The 17,438-nt window shown below is 36.9% G+C and overlaps 4 protein-coding genes across 7 annotated transcripts; 1 reads left to right on the forward strand and 3 right to left on the reverse strand.

Moving 5' to 3' along the window:
* Positions 1-287: 287 nt before the first annotated feature.
* On the reverse strand, positions 288-5,827 carry LOC142552900 (protein S-acyltransferase 8-like). Of its 2 annotated transcripts, XM_075662798.1 has the most exons (6): positions 5,688-5,827; positions 5,438-5,626; positions 4,140-4,325; positions 2,264-2,569; positions 1,891-2,124; positions 288-1,133 (listed from the first exon to the last, which is right to left on the reverse strand). In XM_075662798.1, the coding sequence occupies exons 2-6, from the start codon at positions 5,474-5,476 to the stop codon at positions 657-659; spliced, it is 1,242 nt and encodes a 413-aa protein (XP_075518913.1). In that variant the 5' UTR covers positions 5,477-5,626; positions 5,688-5,827; the 3' UTR covers positions 288-656. The 2 variants fall into 2 exon arrangements, with proteins under 2 accessions (XP_075518913.1, XP_075518912.1); XM_075662797.1 differs by having other exon boundaries at positions 5,438-5,825.
* Positions 5,828-9,290: 3,463 nt separating this feature from the next.
* Positions 9,291-10,076, forward strand: LOC142554287 (uncharacterized). Its single transcript, XM_075664972.1, has one exon. The coding sequence runs from the start codon at positions 9,291-9,293 to the stop codon at positions 10,074-10,076; it is 786 nt and encodes a 261-aa protein (XP_075521087.1).
* Positions 10,077-10,863: 787 nt separating this feature from the next.
* LOC142552901 (light-harvesting complex-like protein OHP2, chloroplastic) lies at positions 10,864-12,943 on the reverse strand. 2 transcript variants are annotated; one of them, XM_075662799.1, is made up of 2 exons: positions 12,429-12,937; positions 10,864-11,161 (listed from the first exon to the last, which is right to left on the reverse strand). In XM_075662799.1, exons 1-2 carry the CDS (start codon positions 12,803-12,805, stop codon positions 11,047-11,049), a joined length of 492 nt encoding a protein of 163 aa, XP_075518914.1. In that variant the 5' UTR covers positions 12,806-12,937; the 3' UTR covers positions 10,864-11,046. The 2 variants fall into 2 exon arrangements, with proteins under 2 accessions (XP_075518914.1, XP_075518915.1); XM_075662800.1 differs by having other exon boundaries at positions 11,070-11,210; positions 12,429-12,943.
* Positions 12,944-13,377: 434 nt separating this feature from the next.
* On the reverse strand, positions 13,378-17,415 carry LOC142552902 (uncharacterized). Of its 2 annotated transcripts, XM_075662801.1 has the most exons (3): positions 17,089-17,415; positions 15,788-16,430; positions 13,378-13,877 (listed from the first exon to the last, which is right to left on the reverse strand). In XM_075662801.1, exons 2-3 carry the CDS (start codon positions 16,252-16,254, stop codon positions 13,811-13,813), a joined length of 534 nt encoding a protein of 177 aa, XP_075518916.1. In that variant the 5' UTR covers positions 16,255-16,430; positions 17,089-17,415; the 3' UTR covers positions 13,378-13,810. The 2 variants fall into 2 exon arrangements, with proteins under 2 accessions (XP_075518916.1, XP_075518918.1); XM_075662803.1 differs by lacking the exon at positions 17,089-17,415 and having other exon boundaries at positions 15,788-17,080.
* Positions 17,416-17,438: the final 23 nt, after the last annotated feature.

A 17,438-nucleotide genomic window follows, 5' to 3' on the forward strand; every position in this document is an offset into this window, starting at 1 on the left:
AAAAATATTTTCTGTTTACATAGTCTAGGGATGGCAAAATTTTGGTTAACCGACCGTATTGATTTTGATCGATTGTTCACCCCTATGTAGGCATTATTGGCTAGCCCCAAGGCCAAGGCCAAAGCCAAGGCCGCTGGTATCTTATGCTACAAATGCCACTCTTCTTGCTACACCAATCATAGTATACCCGAGATACAGACAAAGAGCACACCGAATATTGGTCACAAGTTATCGCAAAATTATCCATAATGGAGGTTTTTAAACAAGAAAAAATAGCATACAATATGAAACAAAATATATATTATAAAACCATCCATAATTGACCTCCGAGGTTAATTACACAAAGAATACCAATTCCAGAAAACACGACCACACAACAGATCAATAAAAAGCCTGATTACTTTAGGGAAAATACAATACAAGGGAAAAGAAAGCAATTACCCCTCGCGCTATATAAATAATCAGGAAAAATATTAGATTGAGATCAGAGGATCAAAAGTGTCCGGAATATGAAGTACATCTGAAACTCCCTGCCTAAGATTGAATATCAAACACATGGCATATTTCCTCCAAAGTCCAAAAGCGACACCATAATCAAGCATGTAGAAATGTAACCTTTCCGAAGTGTGAATCTCATCAACTGCCCTTCTCAGTGCTCATTGATATGCTTCTTTTGGAGTTGCATGAGTCCCCTCCGATCCAATCTCCCAGCTTCCACTTCTTCTTCGCCAACTTGAGTGTCTCACATCTGATTGCATGGCGGGGACTCGCCTATCAGATCCAAAAACAGAATCACCATCAGAGGAATTATGATGGGGAACATCGCTTCCTCTGCTACGAATATCTGCTTCGATATCTTCAATGTTGTGACGCTGCGAGATCTTCAAAAAATCTCCACCAATATCCAGATCATCTTCCACTTTCATGCGTCGATCCTCGCCTGTATCAACAGGTTCAGCATCCCGGGTAGTAGGCAGAGTAGGCCTTTGTGGTTCCTCTTGTACAAATGCTAGGAAGTTGTTTTTTGAAGGTTTTACCATCGTACAAAATACTTCCAAAAAGTTATTTAAACACCCACGATCATAAACATTGATTCTGTTTTCAGCTCTATAGCGGAAATTTTCATAGGTTGTCTGCAGAAACACAACAAAGAGAATTTGAATTAAATGCAACCGGGTGAATAGAACTATATCATGGGAATATCACACGTGATATAATAATGATTCTCAACAGCCAACACCACCAGGGAGTTGGAATAATTTAAAAGGGAAAAATGTCAGATAAGGTAGAATTTTTCATTTTACATCAATTCATTCTAATGCTCTATCTCTATGCGGTATTATCCTTAAATGAACTTTTGACGGAACTTGGGATTCTGACTGCGCTATATTAAGGGCATTACTAGCCTCCTTCAGATTTTCTCTCTACAAGCCAATCCAAATCACCACCCTCATGCTTCCCTACTTTTCCCTAAAAAGATATAACCATGAATATATTTTATCTTACTTTCAAATAAACGCCAACAGATTCCCTTCTTCCGAACCCACTCGACATCATTTATTTTTTCCAGTATAGTGAAGGATTCCAGAACAAGGGAACAACCCATTCAGCAACCAACCATGCAGTGATGTGCTAGTATGCGCCTCAAAGCCCAGAAAATAAAATGATATCCACTTATGTCATTACCATGATTTCCTGAATGGCTGTCGAGGAGGTATCAAATTCTGATAAAAAAAAATAGCACAAAATTTTCACAGCACAAACCACATTAGCTCTTTTTAGAGTTTCTTGAATAATCGAAAACCAAACTCTAACAACCAACCAACAATAATCAGATTAACAAGCAACAAGACCAAAAATAGGACAAATAAATAAAACAATAAATCCAACCTGATTTGTGCCTATTAGATAAAGGTGAAACCCGGTAAGCCCACCAACAAACCACAAGGAAATAAAACAATATGCCATCAGAATTACAGATGCCGGAGATTCTTTCATTGCTTTCCATACTGTCCCATGGTAATCATCCATCAGAACCTTGATGTACAAAGCAGACATCGCAAACACGTAGACACAAAGAAGTGTAGCAGAAGAGACAAAACAAAAGAAAAACCGGTAGTTTCGCTGCACATAGAAAAATTGAAGAGCCAGTTAGGCCACTAACGTAAAAACATAGTAAAAAAATAAAGGGCATGATAATGCATCTAAGAAGGAAAAGCAGGGAGAATCCAAATGTAAACAGTCTCATGATGAATTGACATACCAATCCTATGCACTGGCCTACCCAAGGGCAGTGGTGATCAAAACGCTCCACACAATTGTTGCAAATGGAGCAATGTGAGCAACGAGGAGGGCGATAGAGCATGCAAGTATCACAATATTTAACTCTTACAGGAAGTCCATTGACCATCACTTCTTTAGTTCGAGGAAACTGGAGGCTTGGTGTCTGCCGCCCACCAATCTCCACTGATGCTGAATTGTCATAACGAAATTCTTCTTCAGGTGGATGTGAATTACGCGGTACAATACCTGGATCACGAGCTGAAGTAAGGAGAAGAAGCACCAAAACCTGTCAAAATTAGTTAAATCTCGTGATAAACCAACAAATACTTGAATTAGTGACTCAAGAGAAATGCCATTAAATAGAGCGGAGTGCAAAGAGACCGAATAAAGGTAAGTGGATTGCATAATTAGAATTAAGGCCATGGATCGAATATAAAAAATCTAAGGGTAATAAAGTCAACACATAAGATATAGCCGGAGCCAATTTGCAATCCACGCGTGCTGAGAACAGAAAACAAGCACTTTGTCCAGTAAATCATTTAATAATCACAGTTAAGCATGCATGATAAGTTGGCATCTAGTTTAAGCTAGTAATAAGTGCACATGCGTTGCGAATGTGAAACAAACTAAAATATAGATGTATTTTAATTAAAAAATTGGACTTTAAAAGTAGTAAAAGAACCGTTGAGCAACTCATAAAATATGGGATAAATGCCAATGCAAAATTAAAGAGGGAAATTGGAAAGGAGTTTTGTATGTATTCATTCAATCAAATGAAGAGTAGAGAGAGTGTAAATTGGGTATTTATAAGGAACTTCACCACAAAATCAAAAAGGGTCCCTTTCCATCTTTATCTTTTCTAGCAACTGCACATATACGTTGTATGTATAATATAATCACGTGAATATTATGTTTTGTACACATGGTGCACTTAAAGTTCTTGATTTAATTATAATACTCTTGAAATTAAATTAAATATGACTTGAGATTTAATAAAATTATTTTTTTATAATCGCACACTCTATTACACTAAATAAAGGTAGAAATCCATAACAATTCAATAAATGAAATACATATATGATAAGATCTTAAGAAAAAATTATTTTTCCTTTTTTTTAAAGAGTCGAGTTCAAGAACAAATTGTGTATCAAAGCTAAAATGCGTGAAGGGCAACTTTGGATTAGGAAAAAGGCTTTACTAAAAGGTAGTTACGACTAAAAACTCTCGCTTTATTAATAGTGTAAATATATAAGGAGACACGGAAAATTAAATGCACTTTGTAATAAGGAGAACTTTTACGTAAATGAGTAAATACTTGGCAAAAAAATGGTCGACATACATGAGAAGATGCAGCCACGGCGTCATTGGTGAGAAGGTAAACTAGCATGTCTCCATTGTGCAAAGAGAGTGGGTATTCGGGTAATTTCACACATTGACAAACCATAGAAACCAAGACAGTTACTACGATGGCCATTGCTTAATCCTTGCTATATAGGTACAGATACATCAACACCGAAGGAACTGATGGATGTTTCATTTTTACATGGCTAGTATCTTTTTTTCCTCTAGCATACAAGACCCTCACCACCGGCCTTATCCGGCATCAACTATACCTGCTAGTATAACAGCTCCCTCAGGTGCGAACTATGCTTTACCTAATGAAATATAACATAGTCTACACTCTACAGGAAGTTCAGGAATATGGCCAAATGAAAAATGTCCACACATCCTTGCCACTTAGAACATCTATAATTGCATCATACAAAAGGTGGGGGAAAGTGCATGCCAACCAAAATTTCAAAGAGTGCCATATTATTAAAGAAAGCATCAATGAGCAAAAAAGTATTGGCACTGACATGAATTGTGAAGAGAATAGCGACAATCATAATAGCATATCCTGCATTATGCGAGGAAAACTCATGGCGGAGATGCCTTGCAACAAAAACATAAAACACAGCGACTGGGCCGATTATTAACAATAAGGTGACGAGCAATGACCTCGCATCAGGGCCAAATATCAATCTCCCACCAAGGAAAAAGATCTGCAAGAGGTGGATGATGAAAATGTTATTCAACTTATAAAATCCAGACCAGTACCAGAGTATTTATGAGAATTTATGACATTTATAATGTTTAGTTTCCACACTTTAACCCTTTTTAATAGTTTAATAATAAGAATAATATCTAACCACAGTGGATGCAAGTTCTCACTTCCTACGCTTTGTGTTAAACTTCTATAACTCCAGAGAAGCACAAGTAAAGGCACTGACCAAACACACATGGCCAATTTTTAGCTCTTTTCCCTGTGCAAGAATGCTTCACCTTATTTTATCATCTTGGTGGCAAACTTAAGTTAGTACTGTGTAATGACTAATGAGTGTAAGGATGTGTAGTACTTCATGATTCGATACGATTTTAATTACATCATTAACTGCAGTGAGGAAACATACTACTATCCCCTAAACCATTCTGAGATCACATTCTCCAATATCAATACAACAAGAAATATCCGTCAAAGAAATGACTTCCAGCCCAAAAAAATAATCACTGAGAACATATAATCATCATAGAAACCAGTTTTTTTGATAACCTTCATTCCAAGACATGTTTATCCATTGCCCTGTAGAATTATTACTTGTACATTTGATTACCAAGAAACTTACCCTTGAACGCCTGATGCTATTTCAAGAAGTTACAGAAGATTGTTTTGCAGATATAGATTTAGACAAGGAGAAAGAAACAGCATTCATCATCATCATACATATTAATCATCTATAAGACCTCAATAAAGCAAGAGTTAGCTGTAAAAGCCCCAGCATCAGAGATAAAGTCCACACCCTTAAATTTCAACTAAAGTTATCCAAGTTATCATGACAAGCACTCTATAAAGTCCACTCTATAAAGTCCACAACTTCCTAACAGTACTGGACAAGATCCATTTCCACTCAAACAAAAAATAAGCACAGAAATGAGCTTAAATAACTAAAAATATTTTTTTAATGCTGATAACACTGATAAAGGGAAAAACACAGCCGTAGTCTAAGCCAGAGTGAAAGCATAACATACACCCCAGAAAAGAGGAACCCAGAAATTTTGAAGTATGAATAAACAGTAAAAGTACCAAAAAATAAAAGCGCAGAAACAAAAATCTCACATTGTTCCCCTTCCAAACTTCGTACACGCGCTTAGCCATTCAGTGAAAACAGCAGCGATGAAGAAAATAAAAAGAGAGCTAAAACCACGACGCCAAGATCTGTCCTAAGCTGGAAAGGAGTCAAAGATTTGGAACTTGCAGTGAATGTCCATCTCCTTTATCTCAACGTTCAACCGCGACCAAACACAACTGCACAAGTGAGCGATTTTCAGTAACAAAATTGGGGCTGGATTTTAAAAAAAGATGAGACCTTTCGGCAGGATTTTTGAAATAAAAGTAGGGGGCTTGATAATCTTCCTGGCTTTCTGTGATCTGATGATGAGAGAGGGAGTGCGGTTTTGGAATTTTGGAAACGAGGGCTTATTTTTAAATTTTAGGAATGTTTGGGGAAAAGACACCTCCAACTTTAATTTAATTTAAAAAAAAAACCTATTATTTATCGTGTAACTGCCCACATATTTTCATATACAGCGTGTCATAGGATACACCAAATCATAATTTGGATCCATATTATCAATTTATATTTCTTGAATTTTCATCCGGTCCGTGGAATGAGACGAGTAATAATAACATATTATATATGAATAATAAGTCAAAGATACAGATAACAAAATGATATATTGTTGGTGATGAAAACTTGAATATGACAAATAACGAAAAAATTCAGTTTACTGTTTAAAAATGTGTCTTTAAGAAAAATTTGTCCGCTCTGATGTTTCGACGGTTGGTAATTTTCTTCAAAAATACAACAACTTTTCTTGTAATAAGCACCGTAAATTATAAGCACGATAAACAGGACAAATCTCTCTCCTTGTTTGAAAAGAATAATATGAAGACAAGATGAATGCCAAATAGTGTTCGCAAATCTGATCAAATATTGATTCAAATGATATTTGATGCTCTGTTTAAAGTTATCAATCTGCATGGACATATTGTTTCACTAATTGAGGTGTCTTTAGTTCTAAAGTCAGATGAAAAACTCCAAATGACATAATTTAGATGCATTGGTTAACGAAAACTGGTGTATATTTCCAAACAGCATTGTAGCTGTCTAGGCGCCACTTATCAGGTGATTGAGCGCCTCTTTCTAGCTTGATAGCAGCCTATGCCAATCATGCTGAGCTGAAGAGCCTAAATGGGCGCTTCAACGCATTGCATGCGCACAAGGAGGCACTTAAGTGCCTCTAGGGGGCGCATGAACGCTTCTCCTGCGCACGCGAGCGCCTCCTTTACGGCTTGGAAATTTCCATGAGCAAGCGGGGTTTCTTTTTTAGGCGTTTCAACGCTTCTCATTCTGCCCCTAAAATTCTAAGGTAGTTTTTAAGTACAAGTTTGAATCTGTTTTATTCGATCGAAACTTTTTCGTCTTTTTTTGGCTTAATTTATACTCGTTAATTCTAAAACATCCCAACATAAATGATTCTAATAATTTGTAGAACTTAACCACACATCATATGAAAAAGACCTACTGAATTTCATAAGGATTCGATGCTCAGGTATGAATTATGCTCATAATTTCTCTACTAACAACAAGGGTAGAATTTTTGTTATTTGGAACCCACTCAAAGTTCGTGTTAATGTCTTGGGAACAAGGGCTCAATGCATCCATGTCAATGTTATTTGTTTAGTTACTAATAACAAGTTTTGTGCATCATTTGTGTATGGGTTTAATACGATTGTGCAGAGACGAGATCTTTGGGCTGATTTGCAATTATTTGGTATTACATATGACTCTCCGTGGATTTTGATGGGAGATTTCAATAATGTATTATCACAAAATGAGAAAAAAGGTGGACTGCCAGTCAAAAATTATGAAACAAAAGATTTTGTGGATTGTGTATCATCTTTGGATTTGGTTGATCTTCAGTCTACAGGTTGCTTCTTCACTTGGTTGAGCCACTCTGTCTGTAGTAAGCTGGATCGTGTGTTAGTGAATCAAGCTTGGCTCTCTTCAAATTTTGATGGGTTATCAGATTTTCTAGCTCCGGGTTGTACATCAGATCATGCTCTTGCTATCATATTTCGGTACTAGAACAAAAGAAACAAAGTCCTAAGCCATTCAAGTTCTTCAACATGTGGATACTTTGTGATGATTTCCACGTCCTTATCTCATCTAAATGGAAGTTTTGTGGGCATGGTACAGCTCAATACATGCTAAAACGGAAATTTTCTGCACTAAAGAAGCCTCTTCAGAACCTTAACAGATACAATTTCAGCAACATCTCGGCACGTGCTACTGCTATGAAAACTAAGTTGGAAAATTTGCAATTGAATTTATTGAAAGATGGGGTCATGGCAGCTGATTATGTTGAAATAAAAAGACGCACTGAGAAGATGTTAGAGGCTGAAAGAATGTTCATATCTCAAAAAGCGAAAATCAATTACTTGAAACAGGGGGATCGCTGCACTAAATTTTTCCATGATTTGATAAAAAGAAACAGCAAAAGGAATGCAATCTTGACAGTTACAAGAGAAGATGGCAGCATATGCTCTGACACAAAAGGGGTAGCCAAATGTATTGTGGAACATTACAAGGGTTTGTTGGAAACCAATATGGACAGAGACATTCTCGATGATGGCACGTTCGAAGAGGGACAGTTTGTTAGCGAAAATGAATGGGATGGTCTCACTAAGCAAGTTACGGTTGCTGAAATTGAGCTAGCTTTGCATGATATAGATGATGATAAAGCACCGGGACCGGATGGGTTTGGAGCTAAATTCTTCAAAAGTTGCTGGAATATAATTAAAGATGATGTGTGCAAAGCCGTTTTTGAATTTTTCACAAATGGGAAACTACTCAAACAGTGGAACCATTCTATCATCGCCCTTGTGCCAAAGAAAGCTGTTTCGAGTACAGTCAAAGACTATCGGCCTATCTCTTGTTGTACGGTATTTTACAAAATCATTTCAAAGATAATTGTTAATAGGTTGACTGTTTGTCTGGGTGATCTTGTAGATGGGGCACAAGCTGCGTTCATCCAGGGGCGATCTATTGTTGATAATATCCATCTAGCCCAAGAGTTGATGCGCAAATACGCACGCAAGCGTGGATCTCCGAGGTGTATTCTCAAGATTGACTTGGAAAAGGCTTATGACACAGTTGACTGGGGTTTCCTACACAATATTTTGTTATCTTTGAAGTTCCCTTGCAGATTTGTTGATTGGGTTATGGAGTGCGTCACAACGACGTCGTATTCTATTGTGATTAATGGGCACTATCATGGGCACTTCCAAGGTAGGCGTAGACTTCGACAAGGTGACCCATTATCTCCTCTTCTGTTTACTTTATGTATTGAAGTTCTGTCTAGAATGCTGAAACGAATGTCTCGGTCCACAAGCTTCACATTTCATCCAAAATGTGCCAACCTAAGATTAACTCATTTAGCATATGCTGATGATTTGCTTTTATTCTCGTATGGGGATAGACATAGTTTATCGATGATTATGCAATGCCTACATCAGTTTGGTAACATGGCTGGTCTTCGCTTGAATTCCTTGAAATCTAACATCTTTATGGCTAGCATTGATGAGTATAACAAGCAAGATATCTTGAACATCACGGGCTTTTCGTGGGACACTACCTTTCCGATATCTTGGGATACCAATTGCGGCGAAGAGATTATGTGCAGCAGACTATACTGATCTTATTGACAACGTAACTAGGAAGGTGAGTTCATGGCCAAGAAAGTCATTATCTTATGCAGGGAAAATTGAGTTGATCAGATCGGTTATACAAGGTATTGAATGCTTCTGGCTGTCCATTTTACCTATCCCAACTTGTGTGATAAATTCTATCCACTCTATTTGTCGCAAATTTGTTTGGCCCACAAAACATCCGCCCATTGCATGGTCTATGTTATGTAAGCCACTCGAGGATGTGGGATTGGGTTGGAAAGAATTGAAGGCTTGGAACCGTGCATTGCTTGCTAAAACATTGTGGAACATCCATTCGGAGAAGCAGAGTTTGTGGATTAGATGGGTTAATCATGTTTACAGTTGTTTCGGTGGTGTGTGGAATTGGAGTGGGAAGCATGATGACTCACCATTAATCAAGAACATTTTGAGCATTAGAAATGAGGGTGGCAAAGATGTTGCCATTGCTCGACTTCGAAGTTGGTTTGGTCAGAGTGGGGGCCTCTCAAGAGCATATCACTACTTTGTGCGCTCAAAAGGTGTGTGGCCGTGGAAACCACTGTTGGCTAAGAGTTGCATCCTACCGAAACATCGATTTGTTCTTTGGTTGGTTGCCCACTCGAAGCTTATGACACGGGATAGAATGGGCTTTCTTCCAGATCGTAGCTGTGTTCTTTGCAAGGATGATCTTGAAACGGTACATCACTTATTCTTCTCTTGCAAAATTTCGAAGATTATTTGGAATAATGTGCGCAATTGGCTTGACATGAGGAAGAACATGGCAACTCCGAATTCAATACTTACAGCCTTCCGAAACAACTACAAAGGGACATCCACGTTAGCGAAGATGAGAATCACAGCACTATCTGCAACAGTTTACCAGGTTTGGAATCTTCGGAACATGGTAATTTTCGACAATGAGACGCCTAATGTTGATGCCATTTTCATGAAGATTAAGATTCATACATACCGTTGTGTTCCAGAAGCGACAAATGTGTTGATGTAGGTTGATATATGTGTTAGTGGTTCTGATGGATGTATGGTATGTTTGTGATTGATATTTAGTCTATCTCCTGGGGATGCCCAGTGTATTTGTATTACTAACTTTTTACCTATTTTAATGGATTCAATTCATTAAAAAAAAAATAATACACATGTTAGTGAGCAACTAATACGAAGTGTCAGCCAACATTAACCGGTGCCTCATTGTTATTCGTTATACACAACTGTCACCATATTGTAATATTTTCGTACAGATAATTATTTCTGTTAGAATCATTCTTTTTGTGATTATCCAAATAAGATATTTAGAGTGGTTTTTTTTTAAAAAAAAGATGTGTACCTTTGATATTTCGAACAGTAAATGTATTAGTTCTGTATATAATCTTATATATAATCGTTGCGCACATGTCTAATCGATTTTTTTCAACTTTTTCAATAGGTTCAATGAGAAGATAATATGTGAAATGCAAAAGGAATAAAGATGGAAATGGAAAAAGTGAAAAGTAAAATTCCATTTTCATATCCCTTTATCCACAATGGCTTTGGATTGGAATGGTCTGGTTCAAAATTTCAGATGAGTTCGAACTTTAATCATTTTTAAAATCAAATAAATAATCACGATCACCTGCTTTTTTCAGAATATGGTAAGCTTATTTCATATTTAAATACTCTATTGTTTTTTTAATGAACAGACTCAAAAGTAAGACGGGCTTGCGGTAATGATACGAACAATAAAAGTTGGCATTAAGTTGAAGCAAAATATGCGCAGAGGTTAAATGAGTACACAGTGCGACACAAAAAAGGAGCTTCAACATTCAAAATTCTGTGTTCTTGAGAGCTAAGAAGATCGTTGGCCGAAATGATTGCAGCACAAGAAATTGAATACGTAAAAAGCAACGTAAAATTTAACAAACAATATATGATCATTACATTAAGTTACACTCACGGACCTGAGAGATCGAGAAAAGTATGCATCATTCGAGATCGATAATCCCGAAATTGGAGAGGAGGATTTTAACTTGATCCACAAAGTCTGAGCCTGTAGCATACTCTGTTAACATTCCAACAGCAAAGCCAAACATAGCCCACCTAGTAGACCGGATATTTTCAACTCAGAAACAAGATTTTGTTACAGATGCTAATGGCAAAGAAGCCAGGCAACAGAAAAAAAAATAGATTACAAATTAAAATGACTTTCTTACAAGAAATAAAATTCATTAACAATGATATAAGATGCAAATGAAGGATAAAGCATCCTTCTACCAATCTTCTAAGAAAAAATAAAATTACAACCTGATATGGATGCAGAAATGCGATCGAATCTAACCAGATGAAAGACAACGTTGGTAACTATTTAGGTTCAAATGTTTATTTTTCAAGCCAATTTTCGATGAGGAGGTGAAGTTAAATGATTTCACGCCTCGACTACTCAGAGTGTTTGATAGCAGGATCTTTTCTAAGAAAAATGGTTGCTTAAAAAAGCATGTGTATGTGGTTCGACTTTCAGTTTTAAAGAAATGTTTTTAAAACAGAGGAGGTAGAAAATATGATTTTTTGGGCGCTTGCTTCTGTGCCCCCCCCAAAGAAGCATTTGAAAAGCCCCTGCTTCAGAAGAAAAGGATCATAAAAAGAAAGACTGGAGTTGATAAATCATCTCGAGAATTCATCTTGAGTGTAGAGTTAAAAATGGCATACACAGATACGCTAAAGTCTCGAGAAGGGGCAGATGCTAAGGCAAATAACATTTGTGCTTGCTGAGTCTGTTTCTCAAGTAAATGCACGTCAACAAACATGCAAGCAAAAATTATCATAAAAAACTTATTTTTCTACAATGTCGTGAGAAGATTCAGAAGCTAAAGCTCACTTTGCCGTGTTTCTGATCATATTTAGGCGCATCTCATCTGACTCATGATATACAAATTTATACCAAAATCTAGACGTTACTCACTTCACAAAACTACAGGCGGGATTCTTTGGCTACCAACTCAAAATTTCATTTGCGATCACAAATCAGCTCTACAAGCAATTATATGGTGGCTTATAAGGTTGAGAGGATATCTGTTTCAAGTTCCCGGATTCTCAGGCTATCATAATTGAATATTGTTCACTCCTGAAATATGAAGAATTGAGTTTTCCCAAAGGAATTTATGCAAATTTTACACTTTTAACCACATAAAATCAGCAATTAATCCCGAGCTGTCAAATTTGGTACCAACAAAAAACTATATCATACTCACTGTAATCATGCCAATTTCAATCCAAATCAAGAGAGAGCAGACGAAATCATTATCCATAATCCAAATATGACCATAAATTAAAAAGAGACGAGGGATCGGTACAAAAACTCCTTGATTACCTGCCGTTGCTTATTTCATTCTTGCCAATGAACCCAAAGAAGGGTCCTTGATCAGCCTCCTCAAGCTTCTTCTCCTTAAAATATTCTTGAAGTTCTTTAGCCCTCTGCCTCTGAAACTCCAAAGTGATCACATTCTTGCCTTCCACGCCACCGTCGACCGCCTTCTTGGGAGGAGCACTCGATGGCGCAGCGGCTGACGGCGGGACAGGCTTTACAGGTGCAGGAGCCACTGGTCTTCGTAAAGGGCCCTCGGACTGTGAGCTCTTTACTGTAAGTTTGACAGTTGACGACGAAGAAGAAGAAGAAGGAGCTGAGTTTGGAGATGGAGGGTTGCGGAGTTTGATGCATGAAAATGAAGGTGGCGATGCTACTGACATTTTTCCCCTGACGTGTTCCCTCTGCTACGGATGGAAATTCCCTATACAATTTTACTATCTTTCTTCTTATTCGTTATTTTCCTTGTTTTGTGTGGTTAATAAGTTCGGAGAAGAATGTGCATCAGTGATGGTTTCGGACCAGGATGTGGATAAGTTGACATGACCATTCTTTTGCATGTATCGTTAAAATATTTTTTTTTAATAAAGTGACAATCAGGTAAACCTCGAACCTCGGTCCCTGATCTATTACAATAATCTATAAATCAGACCAAGTAAACCATGTTGGATAACACTCGTCCAAAAAACTATTGACGAGAGAAATCGAATAAAAAAAATGACACTCAATTACTTATTCCACCAATTCAAGGCCCCATTAGAGACTATAATAATAATATTAGTGTGTGTATATATCACGGTGATCAGCCTCTGCAGACCGGTAAGTCACTTAACAAGAACTTCACAGTGCCTTCAACTTTTTAGTAAACACTCCCCTCGGAGTACACAACATTTTGCAATTATGAAAAAACCCTGTATCATTTATATGTTTGATCTATAGTATACACGAAAACACATTTTTATATCGCAAAATATGAGACTTATTTATCCAATGATATGTAAAATATTCATAGAAGATTTTAGCATATACGGCTAGATTTTACAGGACTACAGAAGAAGTAACACAGTTCACAACAATAATAAGACAATAAAAGATGTAATTCACGTCCAAAATCACAATAACACCAACATAAGGCAAACTAATAACAATTCTATCATTCATCCTCGTGGCAGAAGATTCGTCCCAGACTTCTCCGAATCGAAATGACCAAACAAGAACCTAGAGAAGATAGCTATTACTGCACCAACACGAGCATCGACTGCGGCGAAAGGATTTGGAAGACAGAAAGAATAGAGACACCTCTTATATGGACTCAAAATTTCCTTCTTCCATGAAGCTCAATGCATCTTTTGCAGCGACTCGTTGGATTAGGGAAGAAAAACCTCAGACTACATTACATTGCAAGAACAAGTCTTTTTGTTGCAATGATAAAATTCATCGTCTGATCCATTTTCACTGCAATCACATTGAATGCTTGATTGTTAAACTGACTGGCAATGTCAAACAAAGAACAAATTCAACAAGTTCAAAACATGTTCAGCATGCAAGTGGCTCGTGAAGCCTCAGACGGATTAAATGGGATTGCACAAAGTACAATTATTTGCAGACAGCCAAAGTTTAGAAACAAAGGCGCGCATGTTTATGCAACACAATAAATCCAAGGTAAAACTATAGTAGGGGAAAGCTCACTGCTCATGTGATTTTCCTAGTAATGTGCAGCTTGAGATTCCAAAACTCTTTTACATGATTTTTATCCATGACAGAGAGCTTACTCGACCCTTTTATCAACTCCGGTCCTCCCTTCACCAATTAGTTATATAATCATATTCCAGCTATTTTCTTCCTATAGCACAATAATACAAAGGACCACTTTAAACCAAAACTCGTGGATGTAGAAAAGCCAAACAACAGAGAGAGAATGGAGCAAGTAGAGAGTAAAGTAGTCATTTGCCCCTAGCTTCAGTTCAGGCGAGTAGTTAAATTATGGATATGCCTGGTCCAACTTTTAACTACTTATCCGAGGTATACAAAAGTTCAAATCTGAAAACTAGGTTTCCGCTTTATTTTCATTTTATTCCCCATAAATGCATTTCCAATCCTTTTTCACATCTCCAAATTCAATCATTCTTTTCAATTCACATTTTCCTCACTTTTAAAAAACAACTACATCATTATGTTCTATGATATGACGTCAACAACTCACCCCACCATCTTCTCAAATTTTAAAATATTCCACACATTATAAGCCATTATACATTACCTGAGAGCAGTTCTACCAACAAATTCTCACATTAAATAACTGTTTTGATAGAAAAAAGTCCTGGTCTGAAAACAAAAATAAAGATAATCTTATTCTCTCATTTGACTTCAAAAAAATATATTTCTACAAAAATAAAACAGAGCATAACCTAAACAGAAAACGAGGTAAAGAAATGCCCAAGAGTGAGTTTTTTCCTTTTTCTTTCACTTTCTGCCACTCTAATGATATCTGAGGTTAAAACAAATTGTCCATGAATAACCAACATTGTTCACTCTCACAAACAAATTATGAGATAGGAAAGCTTTCATGATCAACATTTTTATATGTGACGCCAATCGTTGTAAAAGTATGCATGGATTTACAAGATTCCGAAAACATGCAATGCCGTGGTACCATTTTGAGATATACAGTTTCTGCATTTCCATACACATCATATTTAAGTTCTTAAAGAAAATCCCATAAGAAATCAATAAAAGATTGATGGAAAATAGTGATACCATTAGGCTTTCGAGTCAATAAAGTTACAACTACTCAGTTCATCAATAGTGTCTAATACTTCATGATAAATAAAAATAAAAATATTATGTAATACTTCTTGCATCAATAAAGATTTAAAACAAGGTGTACACCCACAAACACACATACATTGAAGCTTTTTTTTCTAGAGGATAACAATACAATGGACCACTTTAATCATAAATCATAATTGAACTCACATCTGAAAGACCACAATAATTATGTAAAATAAGTAGGTTTCCTGTGCTTACTTCAATAACTAAAAAATGCACAATATGAGGTTAACCAGCTAACCGAAATAGAGAGTTCCGCCAAGTATGAGAATCTACGTCACAAGGTCCACAGAGAACAGTAGACCAGATGGGTATTTCCGACCCTCAGTCACATGATGACATTCAACAAATCCAAGCAAAACCAAAAACAGAGAACAATACAAGGAAAAAGTAATTGCTGGTAGTTGGCAAGTAGCCAGCGTATCCCATACCAAACAACATAAATGACACAAAAGAGAGAAAAAAAGCGGAGCTAATTGGTTAGAATATCCTAATGACCGGAACATCAAAAAATAAGAGCATCTAAGTCCTCTTACCTCATCTCAAATTCCCGAACCTGAAAAAGCTCTCCTCCAGAAGTATCTGTCCACTGCACTTTCCTCCTCTCCGTTTGACAAGCAGCGTCACCATTCTTTTCACAAAATGCTGTGTGATCCTTGGTACAGCCACCACCACCTGTGGCAGCAACTGAAAGATCTATTGGTTTCTTCAAACTACTCTTAAGACTAATAATCTTTCTAACGCTGCTATTATCACCATGACTATCATCAGACCGTGATAGATCTTTACTCTCACAAAAAACAGCAGGTCCCGGCAAGACTTCTTGGTTTTGCACCGGTCCAACTTTCAAATGACATGGGCTCTCAAGTCTGGTAGATGGGCGACAAAAGCACACAAGGAATGTGCACCCGCAGACAAGCCCGTTCTTCCCCGAAGCCAGCTGGATATCAGGATCAACCTCTTTATCCACCAATTGGTAGTGATTCCACGGTGTCACTCTCATGGGTCTTCCTAATATTCTGTGAACTCAGTATGATCCAAATTGTACTGTACCTAGAAGCTAAAGAGGAGAAAAATATTCCTACTACTACAGCCAATAACAACACCTATTCTCATCCGATCACCACCCAACTGCTTGCATTTTTTCATTTTAATTTGCATCTAAAATGCATAATTCACCTGCAACATCCAACATATAATCCCATTATACAGGAGTTAAGACACATTCAAAACATGAATATTCATTCAGAAAGATGGTTCAATAAAACGATCAACTTTCTGGTTAAATAGGTTCCTCTGTGGAATTATGAATGGGATTATTCTCTCTTAATTACTGGCATTAGTTCTTGAAGAAGTGCTTGTCATGGAAAACAAGTACTAATGCATTGATACCTAAGATTTTATAAATATACATGCATCTCAAAATATTTGATTTCAAGAAAGTAACAAGATTCTCGGATTCAACAAAACGGAAAAAACTATGCACTACCACATGAAATTTTTAAAAATGAGCTAAGACCAAAAAAAAAAAAAACCTTAAATCGCAATCGCACAAAAGCAAAGTGTTGGAAAGTGATCAACTTTTATATTAAAACTTGGAAAATTTTCCAAACAAGAATCAAGCAGTCAATGATCGTACACTTACTATACAGCAAGCAAATCAACACACACAAACATATTCCTGCTGTTAAACAATTACATAACCAAGCCATCCCAAACAAAAAAAAATCTTGAAATTCCATTTCTTAAAATAAATTTCTTCCCAGCAATGCGCTAGGACGCCACAAACCAAGAAAAAAGATACGACCGTCTATATTGAGAAAGCAAAGGTACATACAGATCTGAGTGCGATGTCGCTTGACAATTCAGAGCTCAGAAAACTGCATCTGGGAATGTCCCGCAAATTCTTACAGAGTACAAATTGAAGCATTATAGTTCATCATGCAGATTATAGCCATAGGTCGATAACTCTTAGAATCAAGTGCCCAAAAAAAAAAACTCTTTCAGGTTATTTGTATATTCTTTGCACAGAGAGGAGATTCAATGAACTTTTGAGAATGAAGGGAAATGAAACGGACCAGACTAATTATTGTAACAAGACAAGAATTGAAAGGGGGGGAGTGCACCACCAATGTGGCGCATGATAGCATGGGTCCCTTCGAAGATTTTGGTGTACTGTTCAAAATT

This window comes from Primulina tabacum, chromosome 8, assembly GCF_025594145.1.
Source record: "Primulina tabacum isolate GXHZ01 chromosome 8, ASM2559414v2, whole genome shotgun sequence".
NCBI lineage: Eukaryota > Viridiplantae > Streptophyta > Magnoliopsida > Lamiales > Gesneriaceae > Primulina > Primulina tabacum.